The sequence below is a fragment of the Vidua macroura genome, chromosome 2 (genome assembly GCF_024509145.1).
Source record: "Vidua macroura isolate BioBank_ID:100142 chromosome 2, ASM2450914v1, whole genome shotgun sequence".
NCBI lineage: Eukaryota > Metazoa > Chordata > Aves > Passeriformes > Viduidae > Vidua > Vidua macroura.
The window spans coordinates 89,573,437-89,586,169 of NC_071572.1; the positions used below are offsets into that span (position 1 = coordinate 89,573,437).

Consider the following 12,733-nt stretch of genomic DNA (forward strand, 5'->3'; position numbering starts at 1 on the left):
AACATGCCAAATGTGAGTTACAACAAAAACCACAAGTGATGTTGTCATGGAGTTCAGCAGAGAGTCCAGCAGAATCAGGATCACACATAGAAGGAAGAAAGGAGCAATTCAATTAGTTATTATGGAAAAAGAGCTGGAAATTAAAGAGTGCTAATGTTATGCTCCAACTTTGTAAAGTAAATTAAAAATCAAAAACAATACTTAAGACCGACTCTGATGCTGAATGTAACTTCATCCTTATAGGCACATCTGAAGCAATACATATTCCTATGTAACAGAGGAGACAGCAAACAGTTTTATATCAGAGCCCTACTGTGCCTTACATAAAAACTACAAAGCTTCTCCCTTAAATAAATTAGAAAAACATTGTCAAACTAGGAGGGGAGGAAATCAGCTTTTGTATTTCTAGAAACTGCATTTATTCTTTTAATAGCCTTAAGACTTCTATACCCACATACCTACAGATATTTCAAGTCCATGCTACCTCCAGTTAGCTTTTTGTATGACTTAAGAGATCTTTAAAATACTTTCAAGAACTTAAGAGATCTTTCGTTAAGGCTTTTCAAATTCTGAAATTCTGCATTAGTGAGAAAATTCATATTTTTGGACTATTCCTAGTTTATACAAAACTCTGTATGTAACTAAGGCTCATTCTCAAATATCAGTATGAGACAAAAATCCAATCAATAGTCCATAATTACTTTCCTTAGCTCTATGCTTAATATTAATAAGGGTATATATCCTTATACAGATTTATTTGCTTCGTTTCTAAGCAAAAAAAACCATCCATCTGAGCACTTACAGTTCAGTATTTATGTAAGTGCTTAAAAACAGAACCCCACATGGAGAAATTTAAACTCAACATAAACCATTAAAAGCATAGATACATGGTACAATCAGATGTGGAAATAACTCATCATTCACCAGTTAAGGACAGTTATGCTTTCAGAAGAAATTCCTTCTGTACAGAGATCTACATCAAATCCCCAAGTACTCAGAATTCAATAATGACATTTAAGACCAACACTTTATTTATATGCCTGAATCAGAAAAGAATGCTTCTGAAAGCTTAACTCCAGTAACAGTAGTAGAGCTCAGCAGCTCTGGAGTCTGCTAATTCATACATATATATATATATATAAAAAACTAAAACCCCAGCATTTTATCTTTTATATGAAGTACATGCAACCTAGATCATGGCTGTACATATGTGCATTATTTCAAGTGTAACATTGTATAAGAGAAACGTTACTTCAAGAGCTGCATAAAGATCTACTACTCAGCTAAAGCACCTTTAAATCTGTAGCACTGGGTAAAAACTGTTTTAAATTTATTTTAATGCATGCCAGCTTGTTAGCAATGGATATGAACTTCAGCAATAAGCTATCACATACTCCTGACCCCTTTTACCATTTGACTTTTGGACAAAAAGTCAAGTCCTCTTTCCAATAAGGACCCTCTTTCCAGCTAACAAGAAAAACTGCTGTAATTAACTACCTACATTAGTTAAGTCGGGGAAGCTACCTTTAAAATGTTATGTTCAAAGACAATCCAGGTTTCAAAAGACTGCAGTGAAACAAAAGGGAGATTGCTACAACTTTCCCTTCAAGACTTCAGACAAACATCCAATTAAAAACATTAAATTTGTAATTTATAAAGCATACTCTTCGTTTCCCTCAGTGGAAAATAACTGTTACAGTGTTATAGTAGATAGCCTTCAAAGGATCTTTAAAGAGTCTTTCTAACAACAGCAATAATACAATAAGGCTATGCCTTTCTGTAGGGGCCTGACCTCCCAAGTTAAAAACCTTCAAAGACCAAAACGAAGAAAAAATTAAAATCTAATTTATCCTTCAGAAGCATGCATTGGAAAATGAAAGGAAAAATATTCTTTTTAAAACATGCATTTTGAAGTGTCAGTATATTTCCTACATTTCCATACCTGGAATGACTTTTTGTAGAAAAACAACAGTTTTAAGTTACATACTGTGATTTATGATACTACGTTCTTTTCCACACACCTCTTTCTCAGTGTCTATATAATCACAAGAGAAGGTTCTCAAGGCGACCTGTAACACAGTGGTCTCCAGCAAAAATTTCCAAATCCTGTATTTTGTAAATAGCATCCTCCCTACTTTGTGAGAAATGACACAACTGATAAAAAGAGTTGGCTCCTATGATGTGAAATAAGACCTCTCCTTTTTATCTGGTAAAGACCAGACCCACAGTGTATTTTGTGCAAAATTGAAATCTCCTTTTCTTCTATGGAACAAAGGATTTTGTTCTGACTTCATTATACAGATGGCTCAATCACAGACACACACTGTTGAGAAGGTGTATTTTAAAACACACAGCTACAAAATGCTTCTGTGTTCCAATAAAACTGTAACTGAATAACTGTTAATACTATATATTCCTTTATATCACACCACCACTAATCTAGTAACAGAACAGTACTGAAAAAATATGTAAAAGTCAGATTTCAAATTATATAGTTGTTTCTCTACATAAGACATTACAGCTAGGAAAAGTGACTGGCTATGAGAATAAAGCAAGAATGGCTAACACTTTAACTGCCTCCCAATGGCCTATTTGCTCTTGATTAAAAATGCCAGACATAAAAGACATTCCCTATGACCCATGGCAATTGGGCAATATTATTTTTCCTGTATTGATATAATAGTTATCAATAGCTGTTGGCTACTGATTTTCTAAGTGGTACTATTACTGTCAATCTCATGCGTTTAACAATGTTAGAAAAGAAATACAAAGAACACTGAAGTTGCTTTAAAAATTAAATAGTTTACACAAAGGTATCTTCACACTTTGCATCTTCCAACATTTAACTGTTCATCAAAACCCCCAACAAGCTAATTCACAGAATTTAGTTTTACTAAAGAAAAGAACAGCAAAAGTCTAGATTTACAGATTTTCATTCCTAAGGGAAGTAGGATTTTCACAGTAATATCAAAAAAATATTTCTTTTTCGGGTTGTAAATTATTTGCATGAAAAGGTTTGTTTTATCAATTACTTTTAACAGATCCAAAATATGGAACACATTCTTATTCAGCGTGAAAATACCTTTGGTAAGAAAAATGGGCCATGAGACATGACAGCTATTCAAAGGAATTAAATTTGTGATACATTACCACTGTTCCATTATCTGGCATCATTGATGTTCCCATATTTGCAGCTCCTTCTGGTCCCATGGAAGGACCAGGACCCATTGCAGGGCCAGGTAAAGTTCCTCTGTTGTTCATATTCATACCCATCATTGGAGGAGGGCCTTGGTTACCAGCAGGTGCTGGGCTAAACGCATCTATGCAAAACAATCTATACTTAGAGCTGTCCTATCTTAATTTTACAAGAACAAACAAACAATTTACAATATTCAAAAAGCCAAATGTACAAGACTTCAAATACTTGAAAAAATATTCTTTGAGACTGTACATTTATCTCAATCATCTGCTTTTAAACAGATTTTAAATAATCTCTATTATTCTGTATTACATAATTTGCCTCATGTATTTGAAAATCCCAATCTTTACAGCTAAATATAGCTGTACAGTTTCTGTGCAGGAACCAAAACATTCATATTGCATCTATATGGAGTATGCACACCACAAATTTGCAAAAATCTCAAGTGATTTTACAGATATTGGCAGCTAAAAGGCAACTTGGCTCTTTAGGGATCTTCGCAGATGAAATGTACATTTGCAAGAAGTCTTCTACCAGTAGTATGTTAATTGATATAGTGTACAGTAGATTAGTCTAAGGTCTAACAGCAACAACAGAGATGGTACTCAATTTCACAATAAATTATTTGCAATATAGAATAAATAAAATCTTGCATTTAGTTACAATTTCTTACAGTGTAAGTACCAGAAAACTAAGTAGTTTTGTTAGAACTAGAAATGACAGAACAATCTCCTCCAAATGTCTGAATCAAAGAGGTAGAAGAAAATCTTGAAACATATTCTGAGGAGATAATTTAGCTGTAATATTACACTAAGAAGCATCACTCTGCCAGTACTCAATAACGTACTGAACACATAGATAAAAATGCCCTCATAGTAGTTTTGTGTGTTTCTTTGAAAAAACAGTCTGATTATCTACCCCACACCTTACTACTATGAAATATCAACTTCAAGGCTGGTGGTGATGCATTCCTCCCATTCCCCACAAAAATCCATTCTCTGCAGCCCAAAGTATGCATCCAAATTTGATAATGGAAGAAAGCATACCTCTGTCATTTAGTGTACACTTTAAGTATATACTTTCATAATATAAAGAAATCTGATATGTTGCTAGACTAATAAGCCTGTTGTTTATATTTTAAAGATAAACCCTCTCACTTCTCACCACAACTGCACTTTTTAAATAATGAATATATAAATACACATCATTCAAAGGAGGCCACTTCACACAGATACAGTACTGTGACTATCAGCAGGCATGCACAATTACACCTCCATTATTTGCCTTGAGAACACCACGTCACAGCAGCCAGTGAAACCATGGCATTCAAGATATTGCTGCTAAAATTGAAGACCTGGTTTTGATCATATATACATTAGGCCAATCACAAACTCCTTACCAAAAACAATGCATGCTACATAGTAGCACATGAGAAGTGCTAAACAGCTTTACTACAAGTGAGAGAAATTCCATAATTTTGAAAAGCAGAAGTCTTTGAGCTTAGTAATGAAGCAACTCCTAGACCTCTCCCTATAACATTAAGTCAAAGCAAAGGTACACTCATGTTGGATGTTTCTTACCTATCCATACACATGGTCAGTTCATGTACCAGGTAGAAGACTGGGCTACAATTCAAGAAAATTACAGTAGCATATGCTCTAAAATGGTTTTTTACTGTCGCCCATTCAGTTAGATACAGGAGGAAAAGAAGTCTAAGCTGCCAGTATAAGGAGAAACCTTTATTCTCAGAGTCTAGAGGCACTCTGCAGGACTATCATGACATAACAGCACTTAGTGCATGTAGTAGTGTCATTAGCTAAATGCTTAATTACTTGCTATTGGTTTGCTCATCAGCCTAATTAAACTGAGCCAGGTACTCACTGTCTTACAGGAACTGTCACTTATCTGTCAACTGCCACAAAGTTCTCATGCTCCATATCATACAAATGTACCAGGGTAGCAGATAGCAACTCATACTATCAAACCTCTAGAATTCTGATGCTGTTTCAGGCAGAGTCACATCTGAAAGGAGCAAAACTACAGAGTATAATGCAAGGAGAGAGTGAGGCCCTGCATACTTTCAGCAAGAGGTCACTACAATAGATTAGCTGTAACTCAGAGGTCCTCCAAAATCCTTCTATCTCCAAAGCAGACTCTAAGAGCTAACCACTTGATTGTCCTTTCCTTTTGGTGGGGCACTGATGTGAGGAGTTCATTTACAGGACCATGTTCAGCAACAGATGGAAAGCAGTCATTAGTGTTCATGCTACAATGCAGACACTAAAAAAAAGTCTTTTTCTGCAAACTGAAGGGCTGAAAAAATCCACTCTAAATGTCTGAAATGCATCAACAAAAAAGTCAATAATCTTCATCAATGCAGAGACAGTTCCCCAAAAAAGCCCCTTTTTTTCCATTTTTAATCTTATAGTCTACACTTAGCACTAAAGATCCAATTAAATGCTCTGATGAGGTATACATACTTCTCTCAGAACTTGTTTGTCACAGAAAGCTGTAAAAATGAGCAGTTCTGCACATGTCAGCACTTATTAAATCCGTCACAGAGGTACTCTGCTTTCTAAGAAAATTATCATTCAGGTATTTCAGTTACTGGAAATATTCCAGCTCTCTCTGTCCCACATTATAAAAAGTCACAAATGGCACAGGTAAAGGTAAATTAAAAATAAAGTTACAATTCCAACAGAAATTTTAAGAAAGGATGTTACTGTCAACAACTAAAGTTCTACTATTTAAAGGTCTACTGTAGGGTTTTGGGGTCAATTGTTTCGGTTGTACTAATGGCGTTAATACACTGGAAAAAAACCAAAATCTCTATAATGCATGAACGTAAAATCCAGCTTCTGCAGAAATAAATGCTATACTTATTTGCTATGGATATTTTAAAGTAGCAGTTCAGTGTTGTTGTAACTTTTTTTTGGGATTACAAAATTTAAAATCAAGTTGTAACATAAAACTCAGAAAGCAAAACCAGTAACATCACTGTTAAGAACTGCAGTAAATAAACATTTTAAATGTCCATACAGAAAGTGTATTCTGTGGATCTGGACAACTGACACAGTATCAATATTTACAAAGTCTTCAAATTAAATGAAATTTTCAAGTATGATGCAATCATATGCAAAAGTACAACTATAAAATAAGGAAATTAAGCCTCAATTTATGCTTCAGTTTAATATTTGTAGATAATTTCACGGTGTCCTTCTTCAGAATCATTTGTAAATAATTTTCAACATCCCTGAAAGCACAAGCCTATTTCTATTTTTCAGCTATAAATGTGTCTCAATAAATGCAAGGAAATTGTGAATAATGTGTTTCAAAATCTGAAGCAGATTTCTTACTCTATAAATTCACATTACTCAAAAGGTCAAGTGAAATTACTGAGTTTTGTATGCACTTTCAATTTTAAAATATATGGGAAAACAGTTTTATTATTTTTCTTTTAATTACCACCTTAATTTATTTTAAACTACCATTAGGAAGTTTCCAATAGATTAACAGTTCACACAGTTTAGTTAGATTTGGTGGTTTTGAAGAAATATTTTAAGTTTCAGTCTTGTTTAAAAGCAGATATTCTGGGTAAGTAAGATTCCAAACTGTTTCAGTTTGCACAGATGGAGCAAGCACTAATTATTATACTTTTCTATTACACAGTACCAGTTTTTAGTAGTAGATTACACAGTAAGAGACTCGGAGGAAATTGGTAGAACTATTCATTTACCACACCAAGTACATGAAGAACTCGCCAATTTTAACCTCTACATCATTTTACTGCATGCAATTACAGTCATAATGTCTTCAAATAGCTAGTCCCTCCAAAATAATGCCAAATTTTTTTTTAACATAAAATTCTTCTTTTGTAGCAGACAACTCCCAGAGCATCACTTGTCCCTGATTTTTGTCTCTCTAAACTTGCACGTCATTTTTTTTGCCATGTATAGTCAAAGCAGTAAAATAAAGATACAGGGTGGGGGAAAGCTACTTGAAAGCAAGATATATGTTGGGGTTTTTTTATTTCCTAATATTGCTTACTCCTTTTTTACCAGTTGTCACTATTTAGTAATGCTTGAGTAATATGTACAGTCCCAAAGAAAAAAAAATGTACATTAGAGAAGCCTTTTTCCTTCAGATCCCTACCTCCCATGTTTATTGCTCCACGAGGACCCATATCACCCATTCTCATTTCCTGTTCTCTCTGAAAGTAAACATAGTTTTCATGGTCAACCTATCATTCTTAGAACTTAAAACATTCCTATTTACTCCATGAAAATAAAAATGTTAAAGTTTCAAAAGTTTCCATTGATTAAAACAGTGCAAGGAAAGACATTAATTACACTCCTGGTTTTTATAGCATCAAAGGGATGAATAAGTTCAATGTAACAATGCTGTACATTTTTGTATAATAAAGATTAAATATCCCAAGTTTCATTTATCAGCAGTCTAAAACTCCCAAATAGTTATGTGATCAACCACAAATGAATTCATCTTTATGGAGTGTTTTTAATAAATAAATGTGTTTCTATTTTACCTGTAAACAAACAGGTCTTATTACAATACTTGCCTAAAGGCCAAGTGGTTCAATAATACTCAACCTGATTTCCTGACTCAAAAATACTTGTGTTGATTGAAAACCAAGCTCTGATGTATTATATTACAGTATATAAATTCAACCTACCAATTAATCATTGTTCAAATAGTTTTGACTTAACTTGATGGAGGTATATTTTTTTAATGAACTATACTTTGCTATTGACGTTAGTTCAGATACTGACCATCCTTTTAAAACCAGCATAAAACTGTAGTGTCACCAGAAGCTGTAACATGCATTCACACTAAACAGACAACACATCAAATTGATCCAGATTCAACTGATGGTCAGTCACCCAACAGCAAAAGATTTCTTACATTACTAAACAAGAATCCCGGCCTGCTGTGAAACAATACTCAAAGGATACCCAGAAAGGCAAAAAAATCATCACTTACGGGAAAACAAAATACTCTATCAGAGACAATTCCAAAGGACTTTTTGATTACTGTTTACATCAAAAAGATTAAATAGAAACAGATTCACAGTTCAAAACAAAACCTAATGAAATTTATTTTAAAAATTCTCCTTAATTTTCTACACAAATATTAACAAGTATTCTGCTCTTGAGAAAACAAACACACATGTGCTAAAAATAAGAAAATTCAAAAATTTACCTCACTGTGAAAAACCATTCCACTTATGATTTAATCATCCACTTATGATTCCACTTATGATTTAGGTCTAAGTTCAGATGCACTTTGAAAAGAAATCCACATACTAGGCAACTAAATCAGTCTATAAGCAACTTTTACATGGAAACAATAATAAATCAAAATACATTAATCTCATTTGTACAGGTTCACAAAAGTCTGGTTTGGTCAATCATATTTGGGATGCCAAATATGAGTCTTCTATCTTCAGCCACTTGAAGCAGCAGACACCACTATTTGACAGAACAGAACCAACAGTTTTACCAAAATATCCTACTATAGGAAATTGCCATGAGATATATCATAAAGAGCTCTCAACTCAACAACTTTCTTTGTAATAACTCATATTAACCTATAAAAACTACTTAACATAAGAAGAGTACATCACTGTTTTCAAAAGAATATGGCTTAATCTGGAGCAGAAAAATAAGGTCTGGTAACTAAAAGACACAGGCAGGTTTTAAAAAGTCCAGCTAAAAAGGCCATTGATGGAGCACTAAGGAGGATCTCTTCTTCTGACCTAGAACCCACGTTAAAAATTTATTAGAGAACATGCAGCTACTCTGACAGGCCTTTCACAGTAACATCAATTGACATTTTAAGTAAAATCAGCAGCCCCACGGGGATGAACCATATCCATAAACTTGACATGAGTTAGTCACAAATCAGCATACAACCATGTTGATTATTAGTCTGCTTGTACACCTCAGCCTTGACATCAGGAAGCAGAAGGGATAGTGGTATATGATCCCTACTGTCAGTCCCTAGCCCAAAAGGATAGGGAAACACTGTGGCTATCAGTTTATACTAGTCAGATTCTGTGCACAGGTGCATGCCTACATGCTTTGTGTGAAAAGCAGACATGCCATGAACAGTTGTGAGAAACTTTTTCATTGCAAAGCAAAGCACCAGACTTTACAGTAGGCACAAACCTTCCTTGATTCATCTAAGGTTCAACGGCAAGTGGGCTGGTATTTGTTTTTTTAATGTGACAAGTGCCATAAGGCAAGGCTAAGTACTATACTGGCTAGGTTAAGTACAGAGCTGTAAAGCTGGACTAGTTACTAGAACTTTACTTGTTTTCTTTGTAAAGGACAGAAGCATATGCAAGCTCTGATGTAGACTTTCTTTAAAAAACACACTAGCCTTCCTCCTAGCAATCAACCATTTTTCCCTCTCTTGAAATGCTACCAGTCTTCAGTTAACTGAAGTACAGCAAAGATGGGTAGAACCTACTTTTGTTTAGTCTAGTTTAACATTTGTAAGAAAAAAACATTACGTAATTATTTGCCATTTTTTAGCTTTAACTTCAGTGTTGAATTATTACAGTATAAAAAACATTTCAGGTATAGAATCAAGACCCATAAATGTGCCTTAAGGTCTCTGCTGCCTATTACTTTATCAACACGTCTGCAAGATTAAGATGCTGCTGCTGCTTATAATTATTCCTACGGTCGCATGTACAAAACATATCATGTTGACTTTTCAGCACAGGAAAATGCTTCCGTACTTGTAACACAGAATTAGCAACTTTACACTTCCTGTCAGAGAAAATACTCAATTTCAAACATTAACCTCCAGTATATATCATATATGCCATTAGATGTTTGATGTATTCAAAAATTCCATCTGGAGGAGTCCTGGGTGGTAACAAAAATTCAGTCCTGTCACACACAAATCAGGTCCTAGACAGCTCTTTACTATGTGAGCATACACATGCTACTATAGGTAAGCTAGATCAACTAGTCCATGGGTTTTGCCCAAAACATAACAGAAAGGAATACCAACAGGCAGTTTGACACAATATCTGAACCACTGCTGGCTGGTAATTCCAGCCCACCTGAGAAGTTTATTTTCAGATACTCAAGCCTTTTGCAGAGCTTAACAATGATAGTGTTACCTTCTCAAAGCTTCTTTTCCTCACTATATGACTTCCCATTCTTCTGTTCAGTAGCAGCCTGCTTCAGCCCCTTCCCCAAAGCCACCCGTAACTACCCACAACAGGGAGTTAAAACTGAGCAGCACAAGAATAGGGCTAAACTCTTAAAAGAGAAATATGTAGCATGATTAGGAGCCTCTGAAGTCACCCATACCTGGGAAAACGATCTTAACAGGAAGAGAACAAGAAAATTGGATGATATGCTATTACAGGGAGAAAAGAAAGCCATAAGACAAAGAATGTGCAGGAAAGCATAATAAGTTAAACTTCGTAAAAATCAGAAAAAAACATTATCAAAAAGACAAAAAAACAAAAAATGTCCAATTGTAAAAGCACTGTTTACACAACTCAAACCTTTCCAAACTATTTGTTGCCAGGATTCTTGTAAAATGCTTCAGAACTCACTAAAGCAGACAGACAACCTTCAAAAAGGTCCAATGCACATGAGTAATCTTTTAGAAAAATTGCTATGATGGCAACTATAGGATTATACTTACTAATTACAGACAGAAGCCTTAAAAATTGTATTTCTCACAATGCCAACTAATTTTAATGTCAAATGTAAAAAGTAGGTCTACACCAAAATAATGAATACACTCAGTTTTCAAAATATGTACTTAACATTCAATATAGTATAGATTCTCCCCTTTTTACCAAGTACTTGAAAGCAGTTTTCCAAAGTATTTGAGATGTATCATGTGCTATGTTCTTACACCTCTTATCACCACTGATACATCAGTCTAAATATACAGAGAACAACCAAGATGATTCTTCTGAGATTGTTAAATATATTACATTATTTTTAAATGTTCTACAAAACCATGAAACTAAATTGTTTGAAAAACACCTAAGAATTTATACAGGTCACACTGCAAGTAAAAATAAAAATAGTCATAAACCTGACTTTTTAAACTGACAAACCAGTGCTACTTTTTTCCTTAAAAATAGCCCTTGCAATTGCAGCAACCCAGCAAAAATTAATCTTGTTTCCAAGTGATGCAATATTCACGGTAACAAAACTGTTAAAAATGATGGCATGAACAGAATATGGCATGGAAAATTTTAGAACAGCAAAAAAGTAAGATATCTCAGAAACGTTATGATGGCAGACCATACAGTTTTCAATGGTTTGTGGCCAGAAGAACATGCAACTATTTACTTACCTTTCATAGTATAGTAACCACAATAATGTCAAGACATGGCATCCAAAAAATGCCTTAGCAATAAAAGAACACTTTCCCCATAAACTTGAAAATTAACAGTTTAATTAGCACTTTATCTAGGTTGTGTATGTAGAGCAAAATGTAATTAACAGTGCTGCTGATTCTTACTTTTTTCATTAACATGAAAACTGAACTTTATTCTCTAACAGACTATATATTTGTCAAAACAGGTATGACATTTCTGTACCTCTTACGAGAATTCATTACTCCCTTCTACTGTGGTTTATTTCATTAAGTTCCTTCTAGAAAAGAAAAATTATTTCCAAAGACCTCTTAATGAGGCATAAGGCCCTTAAACCTTACTTGAATTGTAACTTAGTGAAAGACATCTATATTTTAATGACATAAATCATACAAGTTATTAAAGCTGCTAATTAGCAGAATTAGCAGTTAGTTAGAAGTAGAATCTTGATACTTTTGATTATGCATTATTCGTTCTTTCCTCAGAATAGTCCACTCTTACTCCAATGACAAGTGCACTGGAAGTTAAGTGGCAGTAAGAAGTTAAAGTAATAAAAGGTTTCTCTTCCATTCACCCCTTCTTGTCACCCTTCCCTGTATGGTTTGTTCCTCAATTAAGATCTCCATGTAAGATCCAAAAGTTACAATATCCCCACACAGTTCATATACAATAGCAGTAAGTAATTTCACATGAAAAATATTGATCTTTTAAAATCCAAGATTTGTATGTGCTCTTGAGCACTGAAGTCTAAATTCAGAGCTGATCCCTACTCTGAGGTGGGCATCATCCTAGATGATTCCAAAAATGTCTTCCAGCCTAAACTACTCAAAACTCTAGGAAGTGAGTGATAGCACTCACTCAAGAGTCTAAAAAAATATAAACTCTCTTACTTCACACAAATCTACACAAATACATAAAACTAGATAACAACTATAGTAAACGTAGCTATGAAACATACAGCATGCAGTAAACTATAGAGTCCTGTTTTTAAATAGCAATCCCAATGAAAAGAATTTTCTTTAGGTTTAATAGCTGTCTCCAGGACTCAATCTTTGAAAAATCATACTAAGAAGGCTATTAAGTTCCAACACTAAAAACCCTCAACATTAAAAAAGTATCACATAGGTAAAATCAGGAATACATGTTGCATGAAATAA

The 12,733-nt window shown here is 34.2% G+C and overlaps 1 protein-coding gene across 4 annotated transcripts in view; it reads right to left on the reverse strand.

The window, feature by feature from the left end:
- The window catches only part of PSPC1 (paraspeckle component 1), a 58,007-nt gene that overhangs the window by 23,348 nt on the left and 21,926 nt on the right, over nt 1-12,733 (reverse strand). For 2 of the 4 annotated variants that reach the window (XR_008435940.1, XM_053971596.1), the window contains exons 7-8: nt 7,352-7,409; nt 3,151-3,320 (exon numbers count right to left, since the gene is read on the reverse strand). The exons of the other annotated variants lie outside the window; for them this stretch is intronic. Coding sequence is in view for 1 of the 2 variants with exons in the window: in XM_053971596.1 (XP_053827571.1) it covers nt 3,151-3,320; nt 7,352-7,409 (228 nt within the window). In the remaining variant the exon portion in view is untranslated. The remainder of the gene's footprint in view (nt 1-3,150; nt 3,321-7,351; nt 7,410-12,733) is intronic. 4 annotated transcript variants of the gene reach the window in all.